Here is an 18835-nt window from a genome sequence, read left to right as displayed (position 1 = left end):
CCACATAACACCTGGTTATTTCGACGAAAATGCTTCACGGAAAAAGCCAGTATTTGTTGTAGTGGCTACTCATGAAATATTTTCCCGCTACTTAATGGTATACACGAAGGCCTCATTTGGGAACCCATTTCATTCTATCTCATCTCATCTTCTTAAATATAATTCAAATACAAATACTTTTTAATTTTAAATATTCAATTTTTTCATCTAAATCATTATTTAGTCATTACAATTTTCCTAAACTTCCTAACAAAATACAAAAAATAATTCAATTTTCTCTAATTCTAAATAAAAATTATATTCTAATAATATAAAGTGCATAATATTTTTATTTAACTCTTTCTCTCTTATTTTCCAAAACGTAATAAAAATATTTTAACTCAAACTATTTTATTACTATTTACAAACTATTTTATTACTATTCACAAATATTTTATCTTGGATATCATTCTCCAAATGAGGCCTAAGCTGTAATATATCTCTTGATAAAGTGGTTCCAACACTATTATAGATTGATATAGAAGGGTCCATAGCCCACCTTGAACTTAACAATAAATTTTAAAAAAAAATGGAAAGAAAGAAAGAAAGAAAAAAGAACCTTATGTACTCCATCTGTGAGATCAGCCTATGGAAATAGTTGGGTTAGAAGATTTCATTTTAAAATGCGGACGAGTTCTCCTATCTACTCCAAATTTACAGTATACTTGAACAAACATGACTGAAAGAATTATGTCAATGCTAAAATCTTAAAAGTCTCTCTGCATAAAATTCAGTCATAAAGCCTAGCTATTACCAATCATGAGATACATGGTTTAAAAAATCAGTGATTCTAACCTAACACAACACTAGAAGGGAAGGGGGGCGGGGTGCAATAGGTATATACATTTTTCAATTTTATTGGACTATTTGTCAATCAAAAAAAAAATCAATAGAAAAAAGCTCATTTGAGGAACATTTTTAAAATTTAAAACCACTTTGGTGTAAGTCATCATTACCTAATTAAAATACAATAAAAACACTCACAAGATCCTTGTAGTAACTAAATCTAGCATGTAAAACCACGAGCAATCCACTTGATCTCTACACATATGCAACTCTAGACCTCTGGCCTTTTTATAGCTTCACCACAAGGATCTCTCGATCTCTACGTCGACAACAATTCCAAAATCTCTTACAGCCAAAGAAAATTCACAGCAATAGATTCTGCAGTACCTGACCTCAAGTCAAGTAAGTTGGAGATCTGATTTTATAGAGAAAATCAATCGTGGATATGAAATGGAATTTCAAAGACTCTCTCAAGTGTTCTTAGCTCAAAGCCTCACTTTTTACTCAATATCCCCCACACCAGAATTGAGCTGCAAGCTTCCTTTTATATCACATTTTTTTATACAATGCATAACCCTAGTCAAAATTCATATTTCTGAACATTCGTTCAAGCAGAATGTTGAACGAGTGTCAACTGCACATTAGGTTCAAGCATCTCTTGAGCCATGAGTTGGGCAAATGTCAAGTGAACTCTCTATCTAGGTGTTCACTTGAGTAACATGTCGAGTGCTTGTTGAGCGAACTCTTTACCTAAACTTCCACTCGAGTGACAAGTCGAGTAAATATCAAGCGAACTTTCTATCTTGTGTTCACTCTAGTCACTGAAAAGCGAATGTCGAGCTAATGCCAATTCCTTGCCCTTTTGTCAGTTTTCTTCAACCAATCATCACTCAAATTACAACATGTACAATTTTTTAACTCAATTTTTCACATGAATATGCCAACACACTTTTTTTTTTTTTTACCAAAGAGCCGGTAGCCACCCACATAGCGGCCCCATCCCAATTTTATTAATAAGCCCTCACTTATGGCGGAGGAATACCGTGGTAACATCATAACACTTGGGGGCTTACAAGATAAATACTGAGAAAAAAGACCCAAAACCAAGTGTCCAAACAAACCAAGCCAAAAGAACAAAACATCCAAAAAATAGACCAACTCTAACATGCCTAAAACAACCAACCAACTAAACGTAAAAACCAGAAACCAAACAGCCAGGACCAAAGCCAAAACACCTGCAAAACGAGCAACCAACATACAATTTTCAAGAAAACAAAAGAGAAACGTACCAGGACTAAGAACAGCGCAAGTAGGGAAGACCAATTCTGTCCATACGAAGCAGACCACGGAGCTGATCGTGTAAGGAGTCATTAGCAGACCAATCCATATTGAAACCCCCAGCTCCCCTTTTGGCAAGAAAATTAGCGACCATATTACCTTCTCGAAAAACATGATGCATGCGAAACTCCATACAGCCCAAAATATGCCAACACACTCATTTTACATTAACATGGTTCAAATCCAAAACTTAAACTAAGTCCATTACGTCACTACAAAAAAAGATAGAATTGCCGGCGTTGGATATGCGCTGGTAACTATCTCAAAAAACGCCGCTAATTAATTTGCGGCATTTTTCTACCGGCGTAACCGTCCGCCGTTACTGGAGGGTCGCTATTTCCCATGTTCCGGCGGTTGTGCAAATGCCGGTACTCGTAAATCTCATTAGTGGCATTTGTATACAATTTAGTGGCATTTCGTAAAACGCCGCCACCTTATCTACATTAACAGCGTTTCTCGAAACGCCAATACTTTATCGTTGCCTTACCTTGCATATAATAGTGGCGTTACCATAAACGCTACTGCTACTACATTGCTGACGCATAATATAAATTGGCGGCATTTATTTAAATGCCACTAATGGTACATTGGTGGCGGCACATTGAATTTTTTAACGGCATTTTTCTAACCGTCGCCACTTTTTAAAATAGCGGCGTTACGATAACTGCCGCTACTAATAATGTGCCGACGCATCATATAAATTGGTGGCATTTATTTGAATGCCACTAATAGTACATTAGCGACAGCACCTTAAATAATTTAATGGCGTTTATCTAAACGTCGCTAATGACCTAATTTAATGGCGATTAGATAAACACCGTCACTAGTACAATGCCGACTCATCATACAATTTGGCGGCATTTATTTAAATGCCACTAATAGTATTTTGGCGAAGTTATTAACGACGTTTATTTAAACGACGGTATTTTTTTAAAATAGCGGCGTTAATATAAACGCCGCCACATTATGTTGCCAGCACATCATACAAATTAGCGGCTTTTATTTAAATGTCACTAATAGTACATTAGCAACACCTTGAATTTATTAATGGCGTTTATCTAAACGTCACCATGAGTTTGTTTTTTTCTGCATTGCAGCTAATTGTAAACACTACTACTAATTTGTTGCTAGCATATTTTTTTAAATTAGCAACATTAATATAAACACCGCAATAAATATATTACTGGCGCATTGCATTAATTAACGGTATTTACTAATGCACCAATAATATGATATCTCACAATAAAATAATATAATATATCAATTAATAATAAATATGATATAATGGGTCATTATTCATATAATAAAAAAAATTACAAATCAAAGCACATAAAAGTTCTTCATAAATAATTCTTCGTCTTCACATTGTGTTTGTCATTAGCTTTAAGACCATTTCTTTCATGGGTACTTCTTCACATTTATCCAATAATTTTTTGGAAAATGTTATGCAATCGTTAAGCCTGGAAAAGATCAAAAAAAATTATACTAAATTAATAGAGAGTAACCATAAATCAATAGCTGAAACTTCTAATCGATAACCAAAAAAGTTATGCAATTGTTGAGCTTGCAAAATGTTTCTTTGGGTCATATTCAATATCATACAATCCTCAAGCTGGAGAGCTTCTAATCTAGTAGCTGAAAGCATAATGGTCCAGATTCAAATAATGGGTAAGATTAAAATGATCTGCTCGTTTATATATCCTACTCAAAATACCAAAAAACAGAGTATACCTTGGGCACGACATCTAAAAAATGATCTACACGGCATCTGAAAAATGTAAATCTTGTAAGTACATAGAATTAGATCAACTTTTCATATATTTCAGAAACATAGAGATTAAAAATGTAAACTATTTGGTAATGCAAGAGACCTCTAATGCAAATGCAAAAACATAGAGATTGAAAATCTAGTTAATTACAAGGGACCTCTAATGCAAATGCAAAAACATATATAATCAATGCAATCTAATAATAAATAGAATAATGATAGCCTTAACACTATAAAATAAATAGAATAGTTGTATTTTTTCAACCATTAAAAAATAAATAAATTAAAACACACTTACAGTCAAATTGAGAGAACAAAATCAAGGGACTAAGCATTTTTCTAAATATAATAACCAACAAGTACGGTAATTAGTTCATGGGATTACATTAATATAACAAAAATGCTACACTCACCAATAAACAAGTCTTGATTAATTTTTTTATTTAGTAATTAAGGAAGTGCTTTAATTTTTAGTTATGCTTGGATTTTTTTTAATATTTAAGAAAATAAAAATAAAATTTTTCTTTTGTTCTTCTCGATGGGGACCGAACCCGTGCTGCACTGCTCTTAATATAAATAAGTATATGTCCAAGTCGAATGGAAAGTCAGTTAATTACCTTGATAATAGTTGGATGGTTGTTGCATTCTACACTAGAGAATTCTGCAAAATCCCCGGTAAAATCACAAGTTGGCACAGATTTTTGGACCGCAACCTCAATTTTGTGGCAAAGATGCTCATACTCGTCCTACGTGAGATAAAGACAAAAAGCAGGTAGCTTGGCTCTTTAAGTTATACCTAATTAATTAGTAAATACTTAGAAATATTAATCTAACTCTGGCAGGTATGAATATTAATTATTATTACCTTCATCCTTTTCCTTTCATGTTGGAACTCCTTTGTGCTATTACTGAGCGTTATAACCTGATCATTAGAAAAGTATCTAAAAGGAGCTCTAACTTAAATATCATACCTTTTACAAAATGGTACCCAAAGTTGGGCAAACTTTGAGGCCTCGACAAGGGAATAGTAGGTAAGAGGAGAACAGCCATCATCCGAGACATAGCAAGCAAGCTTGTGAGCTGGGTAATCTACTGCCAACAAAGAGAGCATTGTATTTACAGTGATGATAGGAGGTTCTAGCACAGGGTCCGCAGTTGTCACAAACATGTCCACTGAGGGAAGCTCAACAGGTTCCCTATCAAGAATATGGTCATGATGAAAGTTATATTCAATATTGAAATGAGGCATATATAAACAAGAATAATCATTACAAAATGCAATTAGACATTAAATAATTGAATTTTTTATGATAAAATATCATTCACTCTGATTATTTGTTAATATCCGAGGCAAACTTAAGATTTTACATGCACGGATGTTTTGTATATATATTCCAACAATTTATGCAGCAAAAACATCATGCACAGCAGATAGAAAGGTATATAACAATTGCAAGGGGTCATGTGTATATATATATAGAGAGATGTTACCCGGCCTGTAGCTTGCAAGAGATGGTCCGATTGCGTTTTGGTCTGAAAAAAAGGATCATTGGCATAAATCACAACTAAGTTAAATTTAACAAAATAAACATATCTATTTCTTGTAATTATAAATAGATCAACAACACAGATGAATACCAAACCAATAAAAATAAATAGAAGACATAGATGAATACCAAACCAGTAAAAAAGCTTACGGATCCTGACAGACTATAGAAAAATAACTGCAAAGCAGAGGCAACGGTAAGCATAGCAAAACAGATTTACATTTGACTGGATTGCTCTGTTTTTTGCATAGAAAAATAGAGTTACGTTGCTGGCTTTACATTGGTTGGGCTGTTTCCATGGTTTTACGTTGGTTGGGCTATTTCCATGGTTTTTCTGACTTGAGGAATTAAGCTCCGGCTTGACAGAAACTTATTAAAATGAGAACGAAGGGAGAACGTGAGGAATTAAGCTCCGGCCTGACGTGAGGAATTAAGCTCCGGCTTGACAAAACGCTTAAGTTTATGGGAGGGATGGATGAGTTGCAGCGGGTTAGGGTTAATTAGAAATGAGAGGGAGATTCAAGTTTTGATTGAAAATTTGACAAAAGTTTGAAGTTGCCGCTCAGGACCCGTTTTTGTTGTGGAAAAATTTTGAGGGAACTCAGCTATATACACGTACACATAACGCGCGCCCCATGTTTATTAGACTTTTCGTTCCTCATTTGGCCTATTTCCTTCTCTGAATACTTTCCACTTGAAAGGTACTCCGGTGCTATAGCCTATATGCCCAATTGTGCCATGTATAGCAGTAGTGACATGAGTATCTTTGTAATCCATCAATTTAGCCAACCCAAATTCTCCAACAACTGCTTCAAACTCTCCATCCAAAAATGAAAACGCATTGCATTAGGATATGCAAGGGGGCTTGCTTATTTGCATGGTCATTGTGATCCTAAAATCATTCACCGTAATGTAAAAGTTGGCCTCTTTCCTTCTAATAAATATTTCATCCAAATATTTCAATTCTTTTTATAATTAAAATATATAATACAATATTTTTTTATATTATATATAATTATAATATATAATATATAATATTATTTTATTATATATATTACATATAAGATAATGTTATTATAATTTTATATCTAACTCAGAATTGTGGTGTTAGTGTGTGTACTGATCAAGATGGCCCTGCTTGGTATGGCCAATTAACACGCATAATTGAGGTTATGTATTATGATGGGTCCCGATATGTGTTATTCAAATGTGATTGGGCAGACGTTGCTCGAGGTAGAGGTTTCAAGGAGGACGAGTTTGGCTTTACTATTGTAAATTTTTCTCATCTAGTACACACTGATAGTCGGATAACTGATGATCCATTTGTTTTATCTTCCCAAGTATCTCAAGTATTTTATGTGGCAGATGAAAGATGCCCAAATTGGGTTGTCGTCGTTAAGACAAAACCAAGAGACATGTATGACACTGGTGAAAAGGAAGTGACTGACGACGATGAGGATGAATATTTAGTCAATGAATATTGTATTAACACTTCCAACAATGAAGCTATTGAACTTGGTATTGACGATATTGTGTGGACACGAAACGACATAGATGGAATGACAATCGAAACTCGCTAATAGTGTTGAGGTTTCGTTTATATTTCTATAGGCTTGTTTACATCAATTTTCTTTTATATAGGCATGTTTAGTGGTACTGTTTTTGCTATATCGTTTTGTTAGTACTTGGGTTTTTTAATTTTGTTATATATTTTTGTAAAATCCAGGTACTTTGATTGTTACTATGGTATTCCTCCGCCACAAGTGAGGGTTTATTAATAAATTTGGACGGGGGTCACTAATGGACATGTGACTACCCTCTCTTTAATTTTGTTTAAAAAAATATGATATCTCTTATCACATAAATCTACCTCATATCATGCTCAAAATATTATAAAATCTATTGATTTGCATATAATCATTTTTTTTTTTTTTTGTATAGGTACAATGGGTCCAAAAAAGAAGGCAAAGACTACCATACCACACTTGAGAAGACAATCTACTAGACTACAAGCTGTCCATAGCGAGACACAATCTGATAGAGCGGCCCATTTATTACCCTCTGTCGATGGGCCACCCCTTTCCATTAATAGGATGGTGGAGTCATCACCATCTATAGATTGTCCTTCACAACCATCATTATCTTCACAGCAAGAGACCCAACCTTCTCCATCTAGCCAAATGGGAGGACAACTATCCACACATACGGAGATGAGAAGAGAGACCGAGCCATGCACATCTGTACCAGTAGCACCTAGTTTAGAAGCAGAAAATGTCAACTTGTGTTTCGACATTGGAGATCGCTTCGTCGTCGTCGTAGGTATGTTTATGTTTTTCTTACTTATTATTTGTTTAACTATGAATGAAGATTTACAAAATACTAACAATGTAACTAAATCCATTTTTGCAGATAGTAATGGCGATCGAGTAAAGAGACAATTGCACTCGATTCCTGATATTTGGCATCTTCCAGAAGGGGAGCGCATTGAAATGGAGATTAATCTTCTTGGTCAACCTATAAAAAAGCAAGACTCAAAGGTGGTAAGGTTTGGTGGTCTGATAGCGAGAAGTAATAAGTTGGTTCCAATAATTTACAAAGATTGGAGGTCGGTGCCTAATACCGTGAAGGAGGAAGCGTGGGGTCTTATAAAAGTATGATTTTTTATAAAATCATATTAAAACATTATTAATAATTAATAGGTATATTTTGAAGTTTTTTTTAGAAAGTTACTCACACACTTGTGTAAATTTATTTTGACTATAGGGCAAGTTTAAAGTTCCCGATGACAAATTGGATGTATTCAAAAAATGGATACTAAAGGACTTGGGGAAGAAATGGAAAGACTACAAGCATGAGTTGAAGAAAAAGTTACTTAATGAAAAAGACACCTCTGCAGCACAAGTTGTGGCAAGGGCAAGTCCCGATATGGTGGACTTAGAGCAACTGGCAGAGTTGGCTAATCTTTGGTTCGATCCAGAATATATGGTAACATTGCGCACATTTTTGTTATAGATTTATAAAGTCAACCAACTAGTTATTTTCATAATTCTCATAATCTTTGTGATATTGTAGTCAAAATGTAATAAAAACAAGGAATGTCGTAAGAAGCAGGTGATTGTTCACAGTGGAGGATCAAAAAGTTTAGCAAGATATGCCCATGATGTGGTATTTATTTAATTAATATTTATTTATTGTTGAATATTTGTTAGTTCTTTGTTTTCGATATATGTATTTAATCTAAAATATTGGAAGCAGAAAAAATCAACTGGAGCATTGCCAAGTCGAGCCCAGTTGTTTGTCAAGACCCATAAGAAAAAGGATGGCACACACTACAATGATGAAACGAGAAAGAAAGTGGTATGTTTATTTTCAAATTTATTACTTTTTAATTTTAATGGATTTATAAGATGGAGAATAATGTGTATTTTTATTGTCTATTACAGGTTGAGATGGAGGAACTTTTAACACAGGATGCGAATCCTATAGAAATGGGGTCTGGAGGAACCATGACTTGGAAATCAGATGATGTTTACTCGAAAGTTATGGGCCTAGAACGGCCCGGACGTGTGCGCGGTTTGGGGTTTGGGCCAATCCCTACAAAGCAAACTTGTCAACATTCACTACCAACTTCAAACCAAGAAAATGGTATATCAAAGGAAGAGTTTGATAAAATGCGGAACGAATTAATTGACTTGCGGAACTTAGTAAACACATTCGTGCATGCACAGGTGAGAACCCCACATATGTTTAGTTGATATCAATCAACCCTATTTTGAAATTTTTGGACCCTAATGTGAATTTATATTCAGGCTTCAGGAAAAAATCAAAATGAGAATGAAGAGGAAGAGAAAGATGAAGAAGAGGAAAATGCTGAAGAGGAGGAAGATCAAGAGGAAGATGAAGAGGCGGAAGAGAATGATGAGGACAATGATTGAGGGTCAGGATTACAAGTTAGACTATAATTGAGACTATATTTATGGTATTTGTCATATATCAACGTTTGCTCTGTTTAATGGTATTTGCAGCTTTCCTTAGTTAAGATTAAATTAATGGTTATGTCATATATCGACATTTGCTCTGTTTTGCTAAGTTGGAATTAGGACGGATTATAAAAGGATAAGTGCTGGATTATGCATATGTTTTACTACTCTTTTTGGAAGTTGTGAATCTTAGTATGATGTTTAACATATTTTGTCATAAAATTTGCAAACGCCATATTCTTTTTAAAAAAAAGAATAAATATGAGATCCATATTAAAAGATTAATTTTTTAATAATAGACGATTTTTTTTCAAAATGAATATTGTACGACACTTGCACAATTTTTAAAATGAATGCACAATACTTACATTACTATATTGTATATTACTTATTAAATATTAAAGGAAAGAAATTAATCGCCGTCACATTAAGATCTCGACGTGCGAACTCTCTTCTTTAGTTCTATTTAACCTCCCTCCCTCTAGAACCGGAATGCAATATATGGCATTTACAGGTAGGGCATCCTAGAAATTCAACTAAGATTTTGTGGGTATTTTCGTATCATTTAAATAAGTTTTTATTATTATTTATTTTACTATCAATAAATTTATAATAGCCTTCATCGCTGACGTTATATATTATTACCGACGTCAGAATAAATACTTTGGCCCATTTATCAATTAACGGTGTTTCATTGATCAATTTTCAGCATTTGGTAAACGCCGCCAATGCTATATAATTATTACTTGCGTAACAATATAAACGCCGGAAAACTACTTATTTACCAGCGTAAAGTTAATCAATGGCCGGCATTTGTTCAAACGATATAAACGCCAAAAAACTCATTATTTTATCTGCGTAAACTCTATCAATTGTCGGCGTTTTGTGAAATGCCGTTGATGCTATATATTATTATTGGCGGTGGATTAAAAATGCCGGCAAACACGGTTAATATAACGGCGTAAAATTAATAATATATTGGCATTTGTTTAAATGCCACCAAAAACATATATTACTACCGGCGTAACAATCTAAATGCCGGGAAACTACTAATTTCCCGATGCATAATTGCTATTTTGGCAGCGTTAATGTAAATGTCGCTAAACCTAAATATTATTACTGGCGTAATAAAGTAAACGCCGGGAATCTAAAAAATTTACCGGCAGAAACATTAAGCGCCGGTAAATTTATATAACTACCGGCGCATAAAAAAATGTCGCGGCTATAAACGCCGCCAATTTTGCTTTTTTTTGTAGTATACATAGATGAGATCGAACATCTAAGTTTCTAGCTCAATTTCTCTGTCAAACCGACCAAATGGTCACTTTTTGGTTGTTTAGAAAATATTAATTTGTAAATTCAGATGTTGAAGATTGAAATATTTTTTAGTGACAAGTTAATTGGTTGTTTTAGTTAGTATCTTGGAGAAATAACAGGTTGAGATCATCAGGGACCAAATTAATTAGTATTGAATTTATGGTCTAAGCCTTAATAATTAGGAGGCAATTGTTCTGGTATTTGCATCAGGAAAATTCTCCTTTTCCACGAAATTATCTTTTACGTCGAAATTATAGACATCATGAATAGAAGGTGGAAATATTCCTAAACGAAATCATTGAAATTTAGTTGGAACACGAGTTTCTTTAAAGACGAGGAAAATTCTCATCAGAATTAAGATGCTTGACTTCGAGTCTGTCAAAAAGGATTAATATAGTCTCTTATTGAAAAGGTTTATATTAATTGCTCAAGACACTGATGGAATAACTGTTGTACTTACTTGCCTCCTTAATTATGTCAGCTAAAGTCTCCAAAACATGAAATAATTGAATGCAAACTAATTAAAAAGTCTTTTGACTAGATGCCCTAAATATATAAGAATAATAGTCAGGAAGTCAGAAAAATGAAAAGATATCTTGGAGAACCCGTAAAGTCACATGATATATAATTAAAGAGTAAAGTTTCAAACAGACAAGTACTCCCACACACAATCTCTTTGTAAAAACGTAAATTACTATTTGAAAATGTGTTAAAAAAAATTACTCATTCTTTTTAGTAGGACTCACTTTTTTACAAAGAGAATGTGCATACAACGGGTGTACATGTAGGAACCAATCAGACCAATCGTCACCAACGTAAACCGACTGCTGAAGTGAGGAATGAGCTCGAACTAGTGGAGAATCGGTCAACCAGCAGTATAAAATGAGTGACACTAATGTCAGCCGGTTTAGTCTTAGTTTGAGCTAGGATCAAACCGCCGAACTGGCTAACATAACATATATATATATATAGATATATCTATATATATATTATATCTTAGATAAAACGATATTGTTTCACTTATATTTAAGTAAAATGACGTCTTTTTAAACCCACAATTTTGAAAAAAAATATATATATATATATATATGAAACGACTTCATTTGGTTTAATAGACCATTCTCCCTCTTACATCGTTTCACTTTCTACACTGTTCTCCCTCTTAGCTCTCTCTCTCTCTCTCCCTCTCTGATGCCAACTCTCTCTCTCTCTCTCTCTCTCTCTCTCTCTCTCTCTCTCTCTCTCTCTCTCTCTCTCTCTCTCTCTCTCCCTTCAATGTCATCTCCTTCTCATCTCCCTTCCAACTCTCTAATCTCCCTCTCAGCTCTGTCTCTTGTCTCCCTGTCGGCTCTCACTCATCTTCAATTCATTTTTCTAGTTTTGTTGTGATATTTGTTGTGAGATTTGTAAAATTTTTTAATGAATTAATGAAGTGAAAACTGATGAGGACACCGCTGAATCGATGGAAACCGGCAAAAACTACGCCAGCCGGTTTTACCCCCCTTCATCGGTCGGTTTTGGTCAGCATCACCCCCTGAAAAACATGTCTGTGCAATTTCGGATTTGGATCGAAACCGAACCGATATGGTTGGTTTTCATCCCTAGTACATACCTTATTTATTTGGATCAACTTATATCTAACATTACTCATAACAAGCCTCTGGTTTAGGAAATAGATACACTACAAGGACATCATATGGAAGCTACAATGAATACATTTATAGACCAAGAGACTAAGTGGTGGAAGTTAGAGTACATTAGAACTCTTTTCAATCCAATTATTGCTGCCAATATACTAAAGATCATGCTGTCATCAAACAAGTATGAGGACAAATGGATAAGGACACAAGAGAAGAATGGAAATTTTAGTGTTCGTAGTACTTATAGATTTATTCAAGAACAACATAGAAGAAATCAGGGGGAGAGTTCCAAAGGTACAAATCAGTCTAAGTTATGGAGGTGGCTTTGGAAGATGCAGATCCCTAGAAAAATTAAGACTTTTGCTTGGCGAGCTTGTAAGGATGGTAGAGGATGTTTTGCATGCTTTAATCTTCTGTCCACCAATTAGGGATCTGTGGAAGAATTATCTACCTTTTATGCAGAATATGGATACACGGATGGATTTCTTGGCCGCTACTACATATGTGATGGAAAAGGGTAATCAATTAGATTTGACTATGTTTTTCTTCATTACTTGAGGATTTTGGTTCAAAAGAAATAAAATGCAGATTGATAGAAGTTTTATTGAGCCTTTTAAAGTCATTGATTATACTTTGTCTTTGCAGAAAACTTATAAGGAACTGATGATAACTTCAACAATGAAGACTAAGATAATGTACCGTTGGAAACCACCAACAGTGGGTTTATTAAAGCTGAAAATAGATGGGGTTATGTTTCTTTTTTTTTTTATGCAAAAAGCTGGTGTGGATGTCGTGCTTAGAGATGACAAAGGAAGTTTAGTGATGGCTGCTAGTAATGTGGAAAATGACTTAGATGATTCTGCAATTATTGAACTTCTGGATTTATTAAAGGGCTTACAACTTTGTGTCCATTTGGGTATCTCCAAAATTATTATTGAGAGTGACTATTTGTTGATGGTAAAGAAATGCAAGAGGAGCAAGATCCTTTTCAGCCGATGGTAATTTCATTGAAGAGGCTAAAAGCCTGTTGCATTATTTTTGTGAAGTTGAAATTCAGCATGTTCATCGCATGGGAAATGAGGTGGCTTAAGATTAGCACGTTATGCTTGGAATGTTGATAATATAGATATGTGGTGGAATGATGTTCCCATGTTTGTTGCTCAAGCTTTGGGGATTGATAAGAACAGCTTGTATTGATTGATTAATCCGTTATAAATCATGAATGTCTGGATATCAAACAAACAAAAAACTTTAAAAAAAAAATTCCTGTATTATTAGGACCGCTAGCCAGCCCATGCACCCTGTAATAAAAATTACCGCAAATTATTCTAGAAAAACTTCAAATCCCACACTGTTTAATGCATTATATGCCTGGCGTGCTGCCGGTGACATGTTTGGAATCTTGATCTCAGAATTAATTTATAAATTAATCCAAACTTGCCGGCTGATAAGACTTTTATGACTTTATCAATTTGATGTACAATTTTTGCCAAATCATTCGATTAGTCAAGTAACTGCGCGCGCGCATGGTTAAGACTTTTCCACACTGATCGATCCCAAATATTACTAACTGCAATTTGAAAAGAGAATGCGAGATAGACATGCATGTGGACTATATATATATATGCAACATTTAATTTTATTTGTGAATAATGATCATGTGGAGCTCAATATCGAATATCGTGAATCCCCGTATTCATGTATTTATTTCTCTTGACTTTAAGAAATATTTATCGAAGGTATATGATGATCTTCGTGGAAAAATTTAAGATATCAATTCATGCTAAGTGGAATAAGCGAAGATCTCTGGTATACATTTTGTTATATATATATATATGTATGTCTTTGATACATCAAGCGGAATAAGCTATTACATATGCATTAAACACAACAAGACATGAGGAACCCTCGACACAAGAAGGTGAAAAAACAAATGGACCTTGATATATATATATATATATAGAAACTTAAAGAGATTCTCGCACATGATGAGGAGTTTAGGAAGAAAACAGCCTTATAATAAATTAACAAGGATTTTGATGATCGAGTTGAGCTTGACCCGACCGAGTACCGACAGACTACTCAAGCTTTGTGAGGGAAAAGGCGAACGGGCAGACCCTTTGCAGGCATGGGCATGGGGTCAACTACAATTTTCTCGTCAGGGATCATTTTCTCCCACTTGAACCTTTTCACTACGTGGTGCATGAAAACAAGTATTTCCAAACGGGCATATTCTTTTCCAGGGCACATTCTTGGTCCTCCACCAAATGGAACAAATGTGTAAGGAGCAGGTCCATTTCCTTCAAATCTAGTCGGGTCAAATTTCTGAGGTTCAGGGAAGTATTCAGCACTTTTATGCGTTGAGTTTGCACTCCAGTACAGCTGCACATCATGCACAATAAATAATATATAAGAAAATCATTACCCAATTAGCTATTATATATATTTCTTAGTTTTTTTTTTAAAATATTTTTTTAATTAATACCTTCCAGCCCTTTGGAATGGAGAAACCATTGAAGACGAAGTCAGTAAGGGCTTCCCGGAAAGCTCCTTGTAGGGGTGGGGCAAGTCTCAACACTTCACAAGCCACGTTCCATGAGTATTTCATCTTTTGAATATCATCCCAGTTCAATAACTCCCCTGGCGCCTTTGACTTGGCTATTTCCATTTGCTCTAAACAATTGATCAAGCCGAAATCATGACTAATTAATATAAAGCTCAATATATTATATAAAATTGCAGTAAATATATTTTGGCCGGCTTAAGGAATGAAAAAAAAATGGTATTAATTAGTTAGGTGGTCCATCAAAATCATGTCCTTAGAATACATCCATGTCGTCCATGTGCTAAAGACATAAAAATTATGCATGCGAACATGCATGATCGATATTGCTTAAATTCAAAGCAAGAGATCAGATTGTATATATGCAGTTCCAAAACTAGAGAGTTTGACTTTAGAGCAGGCCCGCAGCTGATCCAGTCAAGATATATATACATATATATATATATATATATGTGTGCGCGCGCGCGCGCAAGTTAATTTGAATATTCACATTTAACAAAAAAAATAATAATAATTTTTGCGTTTCCCAATTAATTAGTTCATATAATATGAAAAATAATATTTATAATTTTAGGGTGTAGATGGAAGTACCCTTACTAGACTCCTATTAAAAAAGTGGACAAATTTAGACCTAAATAAAAAATTATTTTTTAATGTAAACCACACTTTTGTAAAAAAGAGTACGCCCGTAAGACTTGCATATCTTAAAATTGTATCTAGTATTACTTTTTTTTTATTTTTGTGTAGATTATGAGTATCTGCCAAGAAATTAAATTCCCTATATTTATAATCAATCCATCTGAGTGAGATTGTTTGTTTTTTCCTTTTATTAAGATCATCACCAATAAAAAATTATAGAAAAGAAATTATAAAAGAGAAAAGAATGATCCCATAATTTATAATATGATCTAGACGTACAATTTTTATAGGCATTAAACATGCAAAATTAAAGTTATGCAAATTGAGAAGACAATATTTAACAAACCAGAAATGAAAAATATATATATTTACCTTTGTAAACTCCCTCATAAATATCAGGAAGCTCCGAAAGATACTTGACAATGAAGGTGCAGGCAGCACTGGCTGTGTCGTGTCCACCGATGAGCAAACCGAGAATCTTGTCGGCAATGTCGAGTTCACCCATATACTGTCCATTCTCGTCGCAGGTCAAAAGCATGTGAGACAATATGTCTTGTGTTGGAGTTGCTTTCCCCTCCGCCAAATCAACCTTTCTCTGCTTAATGATCTTATGGAGCTCCTTCCTAATAAAGTCTGAGGCTTTGATTGCGCGGTTGAATGGTGTCCCTGGCAAGTCAATGGGAATTGATATGAGCCCCGACGCCAGCACCTGGAATGGTTCGGAAAATTTTGCTATATGTTCGGGATCTTCAACACTCATGAACACGCGGGAAGCCACCCAGAATGTATAGCTGTTGATGACAGGGATAACCAATTCATATATAAATACATATATCTGAGATAAAAGATCATTATCTTAATTTTTCGAGATTTTTACGTCTAATGCAGTGTCAATGGTGTAAACTTACGAATGCATGCATGAAAAGATCACTAATTTTTGAAGAAATGGTAGTTGGTACCTTTTTGCGAGAGGGAATACAACAACTTCCTTCTTGTTTTCCCAACCATCAGCAAAGTGTCTTGCAGCAATTGTGTCCATGATACCGATGTACCTTTGTAAAGCTTCGGGCTTAAGGAAACTGGGAAGCAGCTTTCTCATCTTCTTCGCCTCTTCTTTAGAGCTGGTTTGTGTAGAACTAGGGAACACTTTGTTAACTGAGTCGGGCCACCAAGAAATGACAAGCTTGTTCTCGTTGGAGAACAAGAACTTGTTACATGCTGCACCGGCAAAGACTGCAGCCGGCTGCCCAAGAAGGGAGGTTTTGAAGACTTCGGAGGAGAACTTGGTCATCCTATCGAAGATGAACTTCTCCGGGTGTCCTTTCCATCCGGTGGACAAGAACTCGAGGCTCTCACCGATCACCGGATAGCCAGTCTTGCCCGGGGGAAGGTTCAGGCCGGTGAATTGAGATCTGTGTTTGTAGAAGAGGACGAAGAAGGAGAGGGAGACGAGGGAAACGAAGAGGAGGAGAAGGGAGAGATAAAAATGCTCCATGTTGTTTGTTTACAGTACTGTTGCAGTGTGTTGGGTATGAAGAGTCTAGTATTTGAGGGATTTGTGACAATGTTTGTTGGCATTTTATAGACAAATTGCTCTTGGTAATTGCGGAAAAATAGGATCTTTAAGTGGGTGAGATTGGCAGTATCAAAGTCAAACAAAGATGGCTGATTACTCAATTGAATACTAGGTTGGCAAGATGGGATGAAGTTTCAGGGGATTAATATTTTATGCAAGGCAAGAACCCCATCCCAATAGCAAATATTTCCAATTTTTTAGCAAGCTTGTTTCATTTCGTTTATTTTGCATTTGGTTTAGTTTTCTAATTAAGGATTGAGATTAAGATCAAAAGATGACACTTCATTGTCATATATATTTGCGATGATCTGCTTTCTCGAAATAATACAACTCTATCAACGTCGTATAATCCGTCAATCCATAAATATCATCCAACTCAAATTATTTCCTACACTTGAATAAAAGGTAATATCAACTAACTATCACGAGCTATATATTTCTCTCCATAAAAAATTAATTATAAATCAAAAAATATTAATTAAATAAATGAGTTTTACTGTTTAAAGTTGACCTTATTTTTTAACACGACATCAATAGTGTTTAATTTTTTTCCGTGTATGCAGCACTAATTTTTTAGATGTTATTATATTATATAATATGGGGCTGGATATTTCTAAGCATAAGAGAAACCGCTTGGAAATGACTAGAGATGGAGCTTGTGCACCTCGCGTTGCATAGTCAATTAAAGCAGCATGCATTTTGTAAGCCAACCATTGGACAATAGTACTACTACTCCATCTCATGTACACACCATGCTGCATGGGCTGTGCCGCTGTACACCCAAAAGTTGACCATAATTAAATAGCTCAAGTAAATTTATAAATTACTGAATTATCACTAAATGATCAACATAAAATACAACTAATTAATTTAAAAAATTTCCTAATATTTCGTGTATATACATGCATGGTCAACCTTAAATTTTATATGTAATTAGTTAGATAAAACCAATAATTATTAATAAGTACTTGAAATAATAATATATTGAATATATATATATATATATATATTTTGTTTCCTTCATTGTCGATGCATGCGGGTTGGTAAAAGATTAAAAACTCTTTCTGGGTTCTAATTAAATTAATCACTTATAGATCTAAAATTCCTTTTATATTCCAAAATCTGTCTCTTTAGAACTGATATCTACAGAATTGACAAATTTGAGTCAGTTTTGATAATATGCCAGCTCTTGGCCTGGTTATAGACAACGACAACCTCATCTATCCACCGTCTACTTGGGAAGGAAATTGATTAATTTACATCAATATCGATGGGTTTGGGTAGCAATTGTTGAAAGGAGAAATCATGAAAATATGTATCTAGAGAAAGATACAGACTCTTGTTTGGTAGGGAAACACCAAGGGTACTGGCCGGGCTAACTATGCCAGTAGTGGAATTTCCACTGTGGAATATGACTACCGACTATCGATGATAATGCACCCTGTGGAATGGGTCAGAGATAGAACCCTAGCTTCACTCAATCCTTTTCAGATGAATTAAAATCGATTGATCATTTATCAATTAACCATAATTATATATTGACCATGTCAAGTATTATCAAATAAATTGAAGAGTAATGTTAAATACAGTCCTAACTAGAGTCTAATATGAACAAGCCCTCTCGCGTGCACGTTTTTTAAAA

At 34.6% G+C, this 18835-nt stretch overlaps 2 protein-coding genes and 1 long non-coding RNA gene across 3 annotated transcripts; 2 read left to right on the top strand and 1 right to left on the bottom strand.

The window, feature by feature from the left end:
* The first annotated feature begins 7424 nt into the window (after positions 1-7424).
* On the top strand, positions 7425-8926 carry LOC122298994. Its single transcript, XM_043108835.1, has 5 exons — positions 7425-7797; positions 7888-8129; positions 8242-8463; positions 8551-8617; positions 8922-8926. The coding sequence occupies exons 1-5, from the start codon at positions 7425-7427 to the stop codon at positions 8924-8926; spliced, it is 909 nt and encodes a 302-aa protein (XP_042964769.1).
* A 145-nt stretch (positions 8927-9071) lies between these two features.
* On the top strand, positions 9072-9665 carry LOC122298624. Its single transcript, XR_006239477.1, has 2 exons — positions 9072-9206; positions 9288-9665. It is a non-coding gene; the product is annotated as an uncharacterized LOC122298624 (long non-coding RNA).
* A 4543-nt stretch (positions 9666-14208) lies between these two features.
* On the bottom strand, positions 14209-17180 carry LOC122298391 (beta-amyrin 28-monooxygenase-like). Its single transcript, XM_043108110.1, has 4 exons — positions 16577-17180; positions 15990-16408; positions 14901-15088; positions 14209-14797 (listed from the first exon to the last, which is right to left on the bottom strand). Exons 1-4 carry the CDS (start codon positions 17110-17112, stop codon positions 14498-14500), a joined length of 1443 nt encoding a protein of 480 aa, XP_042964044.1. The 5' UTR covers positions 17113-17180; the 3' UTR covers positions 14209-14497.
* Positions 17181-18835: the final 1655 nt, after the last annotated feature.

This window comes from Carya illinoinensis, chromosome 16 (assembly GCF_018687715.1).
Source record: "Carya illinoinensis cultivar Pawnee chromosome 16, C.illinoinensisPawnee_v1, whole genome shotgun sequence".
Classification (NCBI taxonomy): domain Eukaryota; kingdom Viridiplantae; phylum Streptophyta; class Magnoliopsida; order Fagales; family Juglandaceae; genus Carya; species Carya illinoinensis.
The sequence above is the reverse complement of the archived record's forward strand: the minus strand, read 5'-3'. Positions and strand labels throughout refer to the sequence as shown.